Below are 18,230 nucleotides of genomic sequence, written 5' to 3'. Positions count from 1 at the left end.
GCAAACAGCACAGGACACAGGCGGGCAAACAGCACAGGACACAGGCGGGCAAACAGCACAGGACACAGGCAGGCAAACAGCACAGGACACAGGCAAACCGCACAGGACACAGGCAAACAGCACAGGACACAGGCAGGCAAACAGCACAGGACACAGGCAGGCAAACAGCACAGGACACAGGCAGGCAAACAGCACAGGACACAGGCGGGCAAACAGCACAGGACACAGGCGGGCAAACAGCATAGGACACAGGCAGGCAAACAGCACAGGACACAGGCGGGAAAACAGCACAGGACACAGGCGGGCAAACAGCACAGGACACAGGCAGGCAAACAGCACAGGACACAGGCAAACAGCACAGGACACAGGCAAACAGCACAGGACACAGGCAAACAGCACAGGACACAGGCAAACAGCACAGGACACAGGCAGGCAAACAGCACAGGACACAGGCAAACAGCACAGGACACAGGCAGGCAAACAGCACAGGACACAGGCGGGCAAACAGCACAGGACACAGGCGGGCAAACAGCACAGGACACAGGCAGGCAAACAGCACAGGACACAGGCGGGAAAACAGCACAGGACACAGGCGGGCAAACAGCACAGGACACAGGCAAACAGCACAGGACACAGGCGGGCAAACAGCACAGGACACAGGCAAACAGCACAGGACGCAGGCAGGCAAACAGCACAGGACACAGGCGGGCAAACAGCACAGGACACAGGCGGGCAAACAGCACAGGACACAGGCAGGCAAACAGCACAGGACACAGGCAAACAGCACAGGACACAGGCAGGCAAACAGCACAGGACACAGGCAAACAGCACAGGACACAGGCAGGCAAACAGCACAGGACACAGGCAGGCAAATAGCACAGGACACAGGCGGGAAAACAGCACAGGACACAGGCGGGCAAACAGCACAGGACACAGGCAAACAGCACAGGACACAGGCGGGCAAACAGCACAGGACACAGGCGGGCAAACAGCACAGGACACAGGCGGGCAAACAGCACAGGACACAGGCAGGCAAACAGCACAGGACACAGGCGGGCAAACAGCACAGGACACAGGCAAACAGCACAGGACACAGGCGGGCAAACAGCACAGGACACAGGCAGGCAAACAGCACAGGACACAGGCAAACAGCACAGGACGCAGGCGGGCAAACAGCACAGGACACAGGCAGGCAAACAGCACAGGACACAGGCAAACAGCACAGGACGCAGGCAGGCAAACAGCACAGGACACAGGCGGGCAAACAGCACAGGACACAGGCAAACAGCACAGGACGCAGGCAGGCAAACAGCACAGGACACAGGCGGGCAAACAGCACAGGACACAGGCGGGCAAACAGCACAGGACACAGGCGGGCAAACAGCACAGGACACAGGCAGGCAAACAGCACAGGACACAGGCGGGCAAACAGCACAGGGCACAGGCAGGCAAACAGCACAGGACACAGGCAAACAGCACAGGACACAGGCAGGCAAACAGCACAGGACACAGGCAGGCAAACAGCACAGGACACAGGCAGGCAAACAGCACAGGACACAAGCGGGCAAACAGCACAGGACACAGGCAGGCAAACAGCACAGGACGCAGGCGGGCAAACAGCACAGGACGCAGGCGGGCAAACAGCACAGGACACAGGCGGGCAAACAACACAGGACACAGGCAGGCAAACAGCACAGGACACAGGCGGGCAAACAACACAGGACACAGGCGGGCAAACAGCACAGGACACAGGCAGGCAAACAGCACAGGACACAGGCGGGCAAACAGCACAGGACACAGGCAGGCAAACAGCACAGGCAGGCAAACAGCACAGGACACAGGCAGGCAAACAGCACAGGACACAGGCAAACAACACAGGACACAGGCAGGCAAACAGCACAGGACACAGGCGGGCAAACAGCACAGGACACAGGCGGGCAAATAGCACAGGACACAGGCGGGCAAACAGCACAGGACACAGGCGGGCAAACAACACAGGACACAGGCACGCAAACAGCACAGGACACAGGCGGGCAAACAACACAGGACACAGGCAGGCAAACAGCACAGGACACAGGCAAACAGCACAGGACACAGGCAGGCAAACAGCACAGGACACAGGCAGGCAAACAGCACAGGACACAGGCGGGCAAACAGCACAGGACACAGGCAGGCAAACAGCACAGGACACAGGCAGGCAAACAGCACAGGACACAGGCGGGCAAACAGCACAGGACACAGGCGGGCAAACAGCACAGGACACAGGCGGGCAAACAGCACAGGACACAGGCGGGCAAACAGCACAGGACACAGGCGGGCAAACAGCACAGGACACAGGCGGGCAAACAGCACAGGACACAGGCAAACAGCACAGGACACAGGCAAACAGCACAGGACACAGGCAGGCAAACAGCACAGGACACAGGCAGGCAAACAGCACAGGACACAGGCAGGCAAACAGCACAGGACACAGGCAAACAGCACAGGACACAGGCAGGCAAACAGCACAGGACACAAGCGGGCAAACAGCACAGGACACAGGCAGGCAAACAGCACAGGACGCAGGCGGGCAAACAGCACAGGACGCAGGCGGGCAAACAGCACAGGACACAGGCGGGCAAACAACACAGGACACAGGCAGGCAAACAGCACAGGACACAGGCGGGCAAACAACACAGGACACAGGCGGGCAAACAGCACAGGACACAGGCAGGCAAACAGCACAGGACACAGGCGGGCAAACAGCACAGGACACAGGCAGGCAAACAGCACAGGCAGGCAAACAGCACAGGACACAGGCAGGCAAACAGCACAGGACACAGGCAAACAACACAGGACACAGGCAGGCAAACAGCACAGGACACAGGCGGGCAAACAGCACAGGACACAGGCGGGCAAACAGCACAGGACACAGGCGGGCAAACAGCACAGGACACAGGCGGGCAAACAACACAGGACACAGGCACGCAAACAGCACAGGACACAGGCGGGCAAACAACACAGGACACAGGCAGGCAAACAGCACAGGACACAGGCAAACAGCACAGGACACAGGCAGGCAAACAGCACAGGACACAGGCAGGCAAACAGCACAGGACACAGGCGGGCAAACAGCACAGGACACAGGCAGGCAAACAGCACAGGACACAGGCAGGCAAACAGCACAGGACACAGGCGGGCAAACAGCACAGGACACAGGCGGGCAAACAGCACAGGACACAGGCGGGCAAACAGCACAGGACACAGGCGGGCAAACAGCACAGGACACAGGCGGGCAAACAGCACAGGACACAGGCAGGCAAACAGCACAGGACACAGGCAAACAGCACAGGACACAGGCAAACAGCACAGGACACAGGCAGGCAAACAGCACAGGACACAGGCAGGCAAACAGCACAGGACACAGGCGGGCAAACAGCACAGGACACAGGCAAACAGCACAGGACACAGGCAGGCAAACAGCACAGGACACAGGCAGGCAAACAGCACAGGACACAGGCAGGCAAACAGCACAGGACACAGGCAAACAGCACAGGACACAGGCAAACAGCACAGGACACAGGCAAACAGCACAGGACACAGGCAGGCAAACAGCACAGGACACAGGCAAACAGCACAGGACACAGGCAGGCAAACAGCACAGGACACAGGCAGGCAAACAGCACAGGACACAGGCAAACAGCACAGGACACAGGCAGGCAAACAGCACAGGACACAGGCAGGCAAACAGCACAGGGCACAGGCAGGCAAACAGCACAGGGCACAGGCAGGCAAACAGCACAGGCACAGGCAGGCAAACAGCACAGGACACAGGCAGGCAAACAGCACAGGCAGGCAAACGGCACAGGGCACAGGCAGGCAAACAGCACAGGACACAGGCAAACAGCACAGGACACAGGCAGGCAAACAGCACAGGACACAGGCGGGCAAACAGCACAGGACACAGGCGGGCAAACAGCACAGGACACAGGCAGGCAAACAGCACAGGACACAGGCAGGCAAACAGCACAGGACACAGGCAAACAGCACAGGACACAGGCAGGCAAACAGCACAGGACACAGGCAGGCAAACAGCACAGGACACAGGCAAACAGCACAGGACACAGGCAGGCAAACAGCACAGGACACAGGCGGGCAAACAGCACAGGACACAAGCAGGCAAACAGCACAGGACACAAGCAGGCAAACAGCACAGGACACAGGCGGGCAAACAGCACAGGACACAGGCAGGCAAACAGCACAGGACACAGGCAGGCAAACAGCACAGGACACAGGCGGGCAAACAGCACAGGACACAGGCGGGCAAACAGCACAGGACACAGGCAGGCAAACAGCACAGGACACAGGCAGGCAAACAGCACAGGCAGGCAAACAGCACAGGCAGGCAAACAGCACAGGACACAGGCAAACAGCACAGGACACAGGGCAAACAGCACAGGACACAGGCAAACAGCACAGGACACAGGCAAACAGCACAGGACGCAGGCAAACAGCACAGGACGCAGGCAAACAGCACAGGACACCAGGCAGGCAAACAGCACAGGACACAGGCGGCAAACAGCACAGGACACAGGCGGGCAAACAGCACAGGACACAGGCAGGAAAACAGCACAGGACACAGGCGGGCAAACAGCACAGGACACAGGCAGGCAAACAGCACAGGACACAGGCAAACAGCACAGGACACAGGCGGGCAAACAGCACAGGACACAGGCGGGCAAACAGCACAGGACACAGGCGGGCAAACAGCACAGGACACAGGCAGGCAAACAGCACAGGACACAGGCAGGCAAACAGCACAGGACACAGGCAGGCAAACAGCACAGGACACAGGCAAACAGCACAGGACACAGGCAGGCAAACAGCACAGGACACAGGCGGGCAAACAGCACAGGACACAGGCAGGCAAACAGCACAGGCAGGCAAACAGCACAGGACACAGGCAGGCAAACAGCACAGGACACAGGCAGGCAAACAGCACAGGACACAGGCAAACAGCACAGGACACAGGCAAACAGCACAGGACACAGGCAAACAGCACAGGACACAGGCAGGCAAACAGCACAGGACACAGGCAAACAGCACAGGACACAGGCAGGCAAACAGCACAGGACACAGGCAAACAGCACAGGACACAGGCAGGCAAACAGCACAGGACACAGGCAGGCAAACAGCACAGGGCACAGGCAGGCAAACAGCACAGGGCACAGGCAGGCAAACAGCACAGGGCACAGGCAGGCAAACAGCACAGGACACAGGCAGGCAAACAGCACAGGCAGGCAAACAGCACAGGGCACAGGCAGGCAAACAGCACAGGACACAGGCAAACAGCACAGGACACAGGCAGGCAAACAGCACAGGATACAGGCGGGCAAACAGCACAGGACACAGGCGGGCAAACAGCACAGGACACAGGCAGGCAAACAGCACAGGACACAGGCAGGCAAACAGCACAGGACACAGGCAAACAGCACAGGACACAGGCAGGCAAACAGCACAGGACACAGGCAGGCAAACAGCACAGGACACAGGCAAACAGCACAGGACACAGGCAGGCAAACAGCACAGGACACAGGCGGGCAAACAGCACAGGACACAAGCAGGCAAACAGCACAGGACACAAGCAGGCAAACAGCACAGGACACAGGCGGGCAAACAGCACAGGACACAGGCAGGCAAACAGCACAGGACACAGCAGGCAAACAGCACAGGACACAGGCGGCAAACAGCACAGGACACAGGCGGGCAAACAGCACAGGACACAGGCAGGCAAACAGCACAGGACACAGGCAGGCAAACAGCACAGGCAGGCAAACAGCACAGGCAGGCAAACAGCACAGGACAAGGCAAACAGCACAGGACACAGGCAAACAGCACAGGACACAGGCAACAGCACAGGACACAGGCAAACAGCACAGGACGCAGGCAAACAGCACAGGACACAGGCAGGCAAACAGCACAGGACACAGGCGGCAAACAGCACAGGACACAGGCGGGCAAACAGCACAGGACACAGGCAGGAAAACAGCACAGGACACAGGCGGGCAAACAGCACAGGACACAGGCAGGCAAACAGCACAGGACACAGGCAAACAGCACAGGACACAGGCGGGCAAACAGCACAGGACACAGGCGGGCAAACAGCACAGGACACAGGCGGGCAAACAGCACAGGACACAGGCGGGCAAACAGCACAGGACACAGGCAGGCAAACAGCACAGGACACAGGCAGGCAAACAGCACAGGACACAGGCAGGCAAACAGCACAGGACACAGGCAAACAGCACAGGACACAGGCAGGCAAACAGCACAGGACACAGGCGGGCAAACAGCACAGGACACAGGCAGGCAAACAGCACAGGCAGGCAAACAGCACAGGACACAGGCGGGCAAACAGCACAGGACACAAGCAGGCAAACAGCACAGGACACAACCAGGCAAACATCATCAGATGTGAAATTAATAAAATTGTTATATTTGGTACACCCGTGTGCCCAACTGGATACTTTCCTTTTTGTGTCCATATTATCTCCTTATCCCGTAGCGCCGTTGGCATAAACACAGTGTTTATTACCATACCAAGATGAGGATATATATATATAGATATCATTGGGGAGGCCTCACCCAGCAGTGGGAGGCACGGGCTGAAGATGAGGATATATATATATATATATATATATATATATATATATAACATTGGGGAGGCCTCACCCAGCAGTGGGGAGACACGGGCTGAAGATGAGGATATATATATAGATATAACATTGGGGAGGCCTCACCCAGCAGTGGGGAGACACGGGCTGAAGATGAGGATATATATATATATATATATAACATTGGGGAGGCCTCACCCAGCAGTGGGGAGACACGGGCTGAAGATGAGGATATATATATATATATATAACATGGGGGAGGTCTCACCCAGCAGTGGGGAGACACAGGCTGAAGATGAGATATATATATATAACATTGGGGAGGCCTCACCCAGCAGTCGGGAGACACGGGCTGAAGATGAGGATATATATATATATATAACATTGGGGAGGCCTCACCCAGCAGTGGGGAGACACGGGCTGAAGATGAGGATATATATATATATATATAACATTGGGGAGGCCTCACCCAGCAGTGGGGAGACACGGGCTGAAGATGAGGATATATATATAACATTGGGGAGGCCTCACCCAGCAGTGGGGAGACACGGGCTAAAGATGAGGATATATATATATATAACATTGGGGAGGCCTCACCCAGCAGTGGGGAGACACAGGCTGAAGATGAGGATATATATATATCATTGGGGAGGCCTCACCCAGCAGTGGGGAGACACGGGCTGAAGATGAGGATATATATATATATCATTGGGGAGGCCTCACCCAGCAGTGGGGAGACACGGGCTGAAGATGAGGAGATATATATATATATAACATTGGGGAGGCCTCACCCAGCAGTGGGGAGACACGGGCTGAAGATGAGGATATATATATATATATATGTAGGCGGAAGCTCACAGAGGTATGCAAGGGAGACTGTTATGGTGAAATTAAATAAAGCTTTTATTGCGCCTGTTTCCTTAACATCAGGAAACCATCCAAACAAAGGGTTAACAAAGCTTCTGTTCACTTGGGAGTTTTTCTAGTGAAATACTATGCATCCACTATGTCTCCCAGCCCTAAACATATAGCATGAAATGAGCAGATATAAAAAGTCTCATAATTAAAGTCTTATCTGTTCCTTGTGGTTTGGAGGGGAAAAATCTTCTCTGTCCCTGGTTGCTACCTTTTTCTCAGGGTTTGTCAGCATTCAGGTTTAGAAGTTTCCCCCTGTGTCTTGAAAGCAGCTCTGCTGTTTCTTCTGGCAGAGCTCAAGACTGTCTCCAAGTTCAGCTCAGGTGTGAGCTAAGGAGTCTCACTTCTTGTCTCAAAAGACAGGCTTTTCTAAGCAATCTAATCAGGCAGGTGGTGTTTGTTAATTGACTACCAGCAGTTAACCACCACACTGCTGGATTAGAGGCACATTACCTGAACAGGGATAACTCCCCTGTTACATATATCATTGGGGAGGCCTCACCCAGCAGTGGGGAGACACGGGCTGAAGATGAGGATATATATATATATATATAACATTGGGGAGGCCTCACCCAGCAGTGGGAGACACGGGCTGAAGATGAGGATATATATATATATATATATAACATTGGGGAGGCCTCGCCCAGCAGTGGGGAGACACGGGCTGAAGATGAGGATATATATATAACATTGGGGAGGCCTCACCCAGCAGTGGGGAGACACGGGCTGAAGATGAGGATATATATATATATCACTGGGGAGGCCTCACCCAGCAGTGGGGAGACACGGGGCTGAAAATGAGGGTATATATATATATATATATATATATATATATATATCATTGGGGAGGCCTCACCCAGCAGTGGGGAGACACGGGCTGAAGATGAGGATATATATATATATCATTGGGGAGGCCCTCACCCAGCAGTGGGGAGACACGGGGTGAAGATGAGGATATATATATCATTGGGGAGGCCCTCACCCAGCAGTGGGGAGACACGGGCTGAAGATGAGGATATATATATCATTGGGGAGGCCTCACCCAGCAGTGGGCAGACACGGGCTGAAGATGAGGATTTATATATAACATTGGGGAGGCCTCACCCAGCAGTGGGGAGACACGGGCTGAAGATGAGGATATATATATATATATATAACATTGGGGAGGGCCTCACCCAGCAGTGGGGACACACGGGCTGAAGATGAGGATATATATATATATATATATATATATAATATATATATATATATATATATATATATTTAACCTGTACATTACTCCCCTTTACCATGCAGCTCATATTGAGCCCATTTGGAGTGCTGTACTGTATGATGTTTCTATGTGTGAGGTGTGTGTACACACAGTGAGTGTCAGCTCTTGGGCCCAGCAGGCTGTTCTATCAGTTCCTCCTGGGGAACGAACGCGGTCGGTCGCACAGGAAATCCAGGATGAGTACGTGGAGACGATGAGCAAGGTGTATCTGTCGTATTTCAAATCGTACAATAGCCGGCTGATGAAAGTGCAGGTGAGGAGGGGGGAGAGGGGGGGATGGAGAAGGGAGTGGAGGAGGGATGGAGAAGGGAGGGGAGGAGGGATGGAGAATGGAGGGGAGGAGGGATGGAGAAGGGAGGGGAGGAGGGATGGAGAGATGGAGAAGGGAGGGATAGAGAGATGGAGAAGGGAGGGGAGGAGGGGATGGAGATGGGAGGAGAGGAGGGATGTAGAAGGGAGGAGGGATGTAGAAGGGAGGAGGGATGTAGAAGGGAGGAGGGATGTAGAAGGGAGGAGGGATGGGGAGGGGAGGAGGGATGGAGAAGGGAGGGGAGGAGGGATGGAGAAGGGAGGGGAGGAGGGATGGAGAAGGGAGGGGAGGAGGGATGGAGAAGGGAGGGGAGGAGGGATGGAGAAGGGGAGGGGAGGAGGGATGGAGAAGAAAGGGGAGGAGGGATAGAGAAGGGAGGGGAGGTGGGATAGAGAAGGGAGGGGAGGAGGGATAGAGAAGGGAGGGGAGGAGGGATAGAGAAGGGAGGGGAGGAGGGATAGAGAAGGGAGGGGAGGAGGGATAGAGAAGGGAGGGGAGGAGGGATAGAGAAGGGAGGGATAGAGAGATGGAGGCGGGAGGGATAGAGAGATGGAGGCGGGAGGGATAGAGAGATGGAGGCGGGAGGGATAGAGAGATGGAGGCGGGAGGGATAGAGAGATGGAGGCGGGAGGGATAGAGAGATGGAGGCGGGAGGGATAGAGAGATGGAGGCGGGAGGGATAGAGAGATGGAGGCGGTAGGGATAGAGAGATGGAGGCGGTAGGGATAGAGAGATGGAGGCGGGAGGGATAGAGAGATGGAGGCGGGAGGGATAGAGAGATGGAGGCGGGAGGGGATAGAGAGATGGAGGCGGGAGGGATAGAGAGATGGAGGCGGGAGGGATAGAGAGATGGAGGCGGGAGGAGGGATAGAGAGATGGAGGGCGGGAGGAAAGGAGGGATAGAGAGATGGTAAAGGGGGAGGGGGAGGGATAGAGAGATGGTAAAGGGGGAGGGATAGAGAGATGGTAAAGGGGAGGGGGAGGGATAGAGAGGTGGTAAAGGGGGGATAGGGAGGGATAGAGAGATCGGGTGGAAAGGGATAGAGAAGGGGGAAAGACGAGTGTGAGAGTGTGTCCTGAAAGACAGCTGGGCGAGAGAGGGGCGGGTAGACATCTTATCTCTTCTCCCTCTGTCTTTCTCTCCCCAACTTCCTGCCCCATTTTCTCTTCCCCCTCTCTCCTAATCACTTTCTTTCTCCCTTTCTTTCTTCCCTATCCCCCTCTCTCTTCTCCCCTCTCTCTCTCTCCCACCTTATCTCCCTCCCTATCTACCTCTCTCTCTCTCCCTATCTCTCCCTCTCCCCCCTAACTCACTCTCTCTCCCTAATTCTCTCTCCCCCTATCTCCCTCTCTTTCCTCCCCTAACTCTGTACCTCCCTCTCTCTCCCCCTGTCTCCCTCTCTCTCTCTCCCCCCTGTCTCCCTATCTCTCTCCCCCTGTCTCCCTCTCTCCCCCTAACTCTGTATCTCTCCTCCCCTGTCTCCCCCCTGTCTCTCCCTCTCTCCCCCCTCTTCCCTCTCTCCCCCTCTCCCTCTCTCCCCCCTCTCCCTCTCTCTCCCCCTCTCCCTCTCTCCCCCTCTCCTCCCCCCTCTCTCTCTCTCTCTCCCTCCCCCCTCTCTCTCTTCCCCCCTCTCTCTCTTCCCCCCTCTCTCTCTTCCCCCCTCTCTCTCTCCCCCCCTCTCTCTCTCCGCCCCATCTCCCAGTATGAGGAGGTTGCAGAAAAGGACGATCTCATGGGAATTGAAGACACGGCAAAGAAAGATATCCTTATATATACCGCCTATGCTCAGCCAATCAGGAGAGAGCCGCGAGGGATCCTCCAATCAGTGGGGAGGACGGTGGCAGACGCCTTGTTCGATGGGTTAATCCTACGTTTGACTACTGGTTTAGATCTCGGTATGACAGCTTGTTAGGATCTGGCTGGTGGGTAGGGTCCGGTAACTTATTGGGGTGGATCCCTGGATCTGTTGGCAGGCCGGTTATTGGATCTGTAGGTGGACGTGTTCCAAATCTAGCAGCATGGGGTGATTCCTGCGTTGGTTGGTTCGTGGATTCCTGGATCCATTGAAACAATGAATCATTGATTTTGTTGATCGACCGGTCCCCCAGATCTTCCAGTAGAGCAATAGGGATCTCTTCTCTTGATAGTGGATCCGTGGGTTGCTTAGGTGGGATCCTGTAGGTCACTGGACGTGTGGATCCCGGGATATTGTAGGTCAGTGGATCTCTGGACTCTTTTGGTGGTTGGATCAGTGGGTTGAGTAGATTCCTTGATCTGGGGGGTTTGTGGATCTCTTTGTGAATGGATCCACAGATCTGTCAGCGTTCAGATCTCCCGTTTTCTCCTTGACCCGGGAACGGTTCTTCTCGAAGCCGGCACTGCGCAGCAGGAACACCGTGTTCACCGTCGGTAACCGAGCAGCAATAATCAGCGCCGGCGAGCGTGGAGGGCCCCATCATCGTACCACACACGGCACAGAGGAGTGACGTCAGGGTGAGTGTCAGCTCTTCAGACGAGAGGGGGGAGCGTCAGTGATCTCTCTATAATATTAAATACAATATAATTTCTCATCTCTCTTACTCCTTCTTTATTTCCCCTTCTCTCCCCCCATCCATCTCTCTCTCTACTCTCCATCTCTCTCCCTACTCTCCCCCCTCCATCTCTCTCTCCCTTCTCTCCCCCCTCCATCTCTCTCTTCCTTCTCTTCCCCCCTCCATCTCTCCCTTCTCTCACCCCATCCACCTCTCTCTCCCTTCTCTTCCCCCCTCCATCTCTCTCTCTCCCTTCTCTTCCCCCCTCCATCTCTCCCCCCCATCTCTCTCTCTCCCCCATCTCTCTCTCCCCCCATCTCTCTCTCCCCCATCTCTCTCCCCCCCATCTCTCTCCCCCCCATCTTTCTCCCCCCCATCTCTCTCCCCCCCATCTCTCTCCCCCCCCATCTCTCCCCCCCCATCTCTCTGCCCCCCATCTCTCTGCCCCCCATCTCTCTGCCCCCCATCTCTCTCCCTCCCATCTCTCTCTCTCCCATCTCTTTACCCCTATCTATCTCTCTCCCCTCTCTCTTTTTTTCACCCTTTCCACTTCTCTCACCCTCTTTTCCCTTCTCTCTCACCCCCTCCACCTCTCTCACCCCCTTTTCCCTTCTCTCTCACCCCCTCTATCCCCCCCTCCACCTCTCTCCCCCCCTTTTCCCTCCTCTCTCACCCCCTCCACCTCACACCCCCTCCACCTCTCACCCCCTTTTCCCTCCTCTCTCACCCCCTCCACCTCTCTCCCCCATTTTCCCTCCTCTCTCCCCCCCTTTTCCTTCCTTTCTCCCCCCTTTTCCCACCTCTCTCCCCCCCCGCTCCCAGTACCCCTTTGAGTCCCTGTTTCGCAGCCAGCATTACGCCCTCTTTGATAACAGCTGCCGTGAATTCCTCTTCCTGTCGGACTTCTTCCTGGTCAGCGGAGTGGCCGCTCAGGAATTATTTAACTCGGTGATGGGCCGGAGCCTGGCCATGTTCCTGGTGAGTGACCGCTGACCCACGTGCCGGCCAGCGTGCTGACCAAACCCGCCTGCCAACGCACCCAACCAACCCGCCGACCAACGCACCAACCAACCCGCTGACCATTGCACCAACCAACCCGCCAACCTACTCACCGACCAATGCACAGACCAACCTGCTGACCAATGCACAGACCAATCCACTGTCCATTGCACCAACCAACCCGCTGAGCAACTCACCGACCAACTCACTGACCAATGCACCGACCAACCCGCTGACCAACTCACCGACCAACCCGCTGACCAACTCACGACCAACCCGCTGACCAATGCACAGACCAACCCGCTGACCCAACTCACCGACCAATGCACAGACCAACCCGCTGACCAACTCACCGACCAACCCGCTGACCCAATGCACCGACCAACTCGCCGACCAATGCACAGACCAACCCGCCGACTCCTACGTGTCTGATTGCTATGACAGCCTCTCTCTCTCTCACTCTCTCTCACTCTCTCTCACTCTCTCACTGTCTCTCACTCTCACTGAGAGAGTCTGATTGCTATGACTGTCTCTCACTCTTTCTCACAGAAACACATGGACTCCTACGTCTCTGATTGCTATGACTGTCTCTCACTATCTCTCTCACAGAAACACATGGACTCCTACGTGTCTGATTGCTATGACTGTCTCTCTCTCACACACAGAAACACATGGACTCCTACGTCTCTGATTGCTGAGACTGTCTCTCACTATCTCTCTCACAGAAACACATGGACGCCTACGTGTCTGATTGCTATGACTGTCTCTCTCTCTCTCACAGAAACACATGGATTCCTACGTCTCTGATTGCTATGACTGTCTCTCTCTCACACACAGAAACACATGGACTCCTACGTCTCTGATTGCTATGACTGTCTCTCACTGTCGCTCTCTCTCTCTCACAGAAACACATGGACTCGTACGTCTCTGATTGCTATGACTGTCTCTCTCTCTCTCTCTCTCTCTCTCTCTCACAGAAACACATGGACTCGTACGTCTCTGATTGCTATGACTGTCTCTCTCTCTCTCTCTCTCTCTCTCTCTCTCTCTCTCTCTCTCTCACAGAAACACATGGACTCGTACGTCTCTGATTGCTATGACAGCATCGCTATCTTCCTCTGTATTCACATCATCTTACGCTTTAGAGGCATCGCTCAGAGAAGAGACATCTCCGCTGTAGACAAGTGAGAGACATCCAGACATTCAGGTCTAACACAGAGAGACAGACGCACATCCAGAGACACAGAGACAAAGACGCACATTGAGATACACGGAGAGACAGACACACATCCAGAGACACAGAGAGACAGACACACATCCAGAGACACAGAGAGACAGAAGCACATCCAGAGACACTTAGAGACAGACGCACATCCAGGGAGACAGACGCCCGTGTGTGTGTGTGTGTGTGTGTGTGTGTGTGTGTGTGACTGTCTCGCAGCTACTGGAACGCTTTATTAGACATGCTGTGTGTGTGACTGTCTCGCAGGTACTGGGATGCTCTATTAAACATTCTGTGTGTGTGTGACTATCTTGCAGGTACTGGGACGCTCTATTAGACATGCTGTGTGTGTGTGACTATCTTGCAGGTACTGGGACGCTCTATTAGACATGCTGTGGCCAAGGTTTCAGTATATCCTGGAGTTGAACATTCAAAGCATCCGGAACACGGACCCCCAGAGGCTGGGCACTCTCGACACGAGACCGCACTATGTAAGACACTCTCGTACTATTATATATGTGTGTGTGTGTGTGTATATATTTGTTTATATATGTATATATAAATATATCAAACGCATAAATAGTGCTGCAATCAAATCAAAACCAAAAAGTCAAATAATCCAAGTGTAATCTCCAACATCAAGTCACACGGACAATGCAGTGGAGACTTCTACCATGAAACCAACCAACTCAACATCAAGTCACACGGACAATGCAGTGGAGACTTCTACCATGAAACCGACCAACTCAATATCAAGTCACACGGACAATGCAGTGGAGACTTCTACCATGAAACCAACCAACTCAATATCAAGTCACACGGACAATGACGTGGAGACTTCTACCATGAAACCAACCAACTCAATATCAAGTCACACGGACAATGACGTGGAGACTTTACCATGAAACCAACCAACTCAATATCAAGTCACATGGACAATGCAGTGGAGACTTCTACCATGAAACCAACCAACTCAATATCAAGTCACACAGACAATGACGTGGAGACTTCTACCATGAAACCAACCAACTCAATATTAAGTCACACGGAAAATGCAGTGGAGACTTCTACCATGAAACCAACCAACTCAACATCAAGTCACACGGACAATGCAGTGGAGACTTCTACCATGAAATCATCCAACTCAACATCAAGTCACACGGACAATGACGTGGAGACTTCTACCATGAAACCAACCAACTCAACATCAAGTCACACGAACAATGACGTGGAGACTTCTACCATGAAACCAACTAACTCCACATCAAGTCACACGGACAATGACGTGGAGACTTCTACCATGAAATCATCCAACTCAACATCAAGTCACACGGACAATGCAGTGGAGACTTCTACCATGAAATCATCCAACTTAACATCAAGTCACACGGACAATGACGTGGAGACTTCTACCATGAAATCATCCAACTCAACATCAAGTCACACGGACAATGACGTGGAGACTTCTACCATGAAATCAACCAACTCCACATCAAGTCACACGGACAATGACGTGGAGACTTCTACCATGAAACCATCCAACTCAACATCAAGTCACACGGACAATGCTGTGGAGACTTCTACCATGAAACCAACCAACTCAACATCAAGTCACACGGACAATGCCGTGGAGACTTCTACCATGAAATCATCCAACTCAACATCAAGTCACACGGACAATGACGTGGAGACTTCTACCATGAAACCATCCAACTCAATATCAAGTCACACGGACAATGACGTGGAGATGTCTACCATGAAACCATCCAACTTACCAACAAAGGAAATTGTCACCTCAAGGTTGTTATGGGAGATTTCGAAGCAAAGGTTGGTGCCCATCAGAAAGATGTAGCATCGGTTAGTAAGTACGGTTACAGGAATGAACGTGAGGACAGATTGGGAGAATTTGCACAATGGGAAAACGTCTACATCAGGAATTCATTCTTCAAGATGAATCCAGAACAGGAAATGGACATGGAGAGGACCCAATGGAATCAGGAATGAAAGTGACTCTATCCTAACAAGAAACACGTGATGGAAGACTGCACCGTCCCTGACCTTTTTGATACAAGGCGCGATTACCGGATTGATTAGCTTCATCCTTTCAGAAAAAGTGGCAAGGCAATAACTCAATGGAGAATGGGACGGCTCCCGGGGAGAAGTAGGGAAAATCCTAACACAAGTCTTTACATGCGTCCTTCCAGAAGAAGACAATAACTGCATGGAGAATGAGCAGGCTTCCGGGGAGAAGTAGGGAAAATCCTTACACAAGTCTTTACATGCGTCCTTCCAGAAGAAGGCAATAACTCCATGGAGAATGGGCGGGCTCCCGGGGAGAAGTAGGGAGAATCCTAACACAAGTCTTTACATGCGGTCTTCCAGAAGAAGGCAATAACTCCATGGAGAATGGGCAGGCTCCCGGGGAGAAGTAGGGAAAATCCTAACACAAGTCTTTACATGCGGCCTTCCAGAAGAAGACAATAACTCCATGGAGAATGGTCAGGCTCCCGGGGAGAAGTAGGGAAAATCCTAACACAAGTCTTTACATGTGGCCTTCCAGAAGAAGGCAATAACTCCATGGAGAATGGGCAGGCTCCCAGGGAGAAGTAGGGAAAATCCTTACACAAGTCTTTACATGCGTCCTTCCAGAAGAAGGCAATAACTCCATGGAGAATGGGCCGGCTCCCAGGGAGAAGTAGGGAAAATCCTCACACAAGTCTTTACATGCGGTCTTCCAGAAGAAGGCAATAACTCCATGGAGAATGGGCCGGCTCCCGGGGAGAAGTAGGGAAAATCCTAACACAAGTCTTTACATGTGGCCTTCCAGAAGAAGGCTATAACTCCATGGAGAATGGGCAAGCTCCCGGGGAGAAGTAGGGAAAATCCTTACACAAGTCTTTACATGCGGCCTTCCAGAAAAAGGCAATAACTGCATGGAGAATGGACAGGCTCCCGGGGAGAAGTAGGGAAAATCCTTACACAAGTCTTTACATGCGGCCTTCCAGAAGAAGGCAATAAATCCATGGAGAATGGGCGGGCTCCCGGGGAGAAGTAGGGAAAATCCTTACTCATCATTACATGCGGCCTTCCAGAAGAAGGCAATAACTCCATGGAGAATGGGCAGGCTCCCGGGGAGAAGTAGGGAAAATCCTCACACAAGTCTTTACATGCGGCCTTCCAGAAGAAGACAATAACTCCATGGAGAATGGTCAGGCTCCCGGGGAGAAGTAGGGAAAATCCTAACACAAGTCTTTACATGCGTCCTTCCAGAAGAAGGCAATAAATCCATGGAGAATGGGCCGGCTCCCGGGGAGAAGTAGGGAAAATCCTTACACAAGTCTTTACATGCGGCCTTCCAGAAGAAGGCAATAACTCCATGGAGAATGGGCAGGCTCCCGGGGAGAAGTAGGGAAAATCCTCACACAAGTCTTTACATGCGTCCTTCCAGAAGAAGGCAATAACTCCATGGAGAATGGGCCGGCTCCCGGGGAGAAGTAGTGAAAATCCTTACACAAGTCTTTACATGCGTCCTTCCAGAAGAAGGCAATAACTCCATGGAGAATGGGCAGGCTCCTGGGGAGAAGTAGGGAAAATCCTCACACAAGTCTTTACATGCGGCCTTCCAGAAGAAGGCAATAAATCCATGGAGAATGGGCGGGCTCCCGGGGAGAAGTAGGGAAAATCATTACACATCATTACATGCGGCCTTCCAGAAGAAGGCAATAACTCCATGGAGAATGGGCAGGCTCCCGGGGAGAAGTAGGGGAAATCCTCACACAAGTCTTTACATGCGTCCTTCCAGAAGAAGGCAATAACTCCATGGAGAATGGGCCGGCTCCCGGGGAGAAGTATGGAAAATCCTTACACAAGTCTTTACATGCGGCCTTCCAGAAGAAGGCAATAACTCCATGGAGAATGGGCAGGCTCCCGGGGAGAAGTAGGGAAAATCCTTACACAAGTCTTTACATGCGGCTTACAGAACAGGACAATCCCAGAACAATGGAGTAATGCCGCAGTTATCCTCATCCACATGCAATGGGACAAAGACCTCAAGTACTACAGAACAATCGGCTACTTCCAATCACTTCCAGGATTTTTACAGAGATACTCACTAATCAGATGTCACAGGGCTCGGACTGCCCGGCCCAGAGAACAAGCGGGGTATCATCGGGGGTGTCACACGGGGTATCACACGGGATGTCACACGGGGGTATCACACGGGGTGTCACACGGGGTAATCACACGGGAGTATCACGGGTGTCACAGTGGGGGGTCACACGGGATGTCACACGGGGGTTTTACACGGGGTGTCACACGGGATGTCAC

At 53.4% G+C, this 18,230-nt stretch overlaps 1 protein-coding gene across 1 annotated transcript in view; it reads left to right on the top strand.

The window, feature by feature from the left end:
* VPS52 (VPS52 subunit of GARP complex) overlaps positions 1-18,230 on the top strand; it is a gene marked incomplete at its 3' end in the record, with an annotated part of 54,640 nt that overhangs the window by 18,432 nt on the left and 17,978 nt on the right. The window contains 8 exon segments of the mRNA XM_075580905.1: positions 8,960-8,990; positions 8,993-9,094; positions 10,855-10,912; positions 11,511-11,584; positions 11,586-11,645; positions 12,506-12,661; positions 13,748-13,866; positions 14,272-14,395. Coding sequence (XP_075437020.1) covers positions 8,960-8,990; positions 8,993-9,094; positions 10,855-10,912; positions 11,511-11,584; positions 11,586-11,645; positions 12,506-12,661; positions 13,748-13,866; positions 14,272-14,395 — 724 coding nt within the window.

This window comes from Ascaphus truei (assembly GCF_040206685.1).
Source record: "Ascaphus truei isolate aAscTru1 chromosome 20 unlocalized genomic scaffold, aAscTru1.hap1 SUPER_20_unloc_3, whole genome shotgun sequence".
In the NCBI taxonomy this organism is placed as follows: Eukaryota; Metazoa; Chordata; class Amphibia; order Anura; family Ascaphidae; genus Ascaphus; species Ascaphus truei.
Note: the sequence above shows the minus strand (reverse complement) of the source record. Positions and strands in the feature narration are given on the sequence as shown.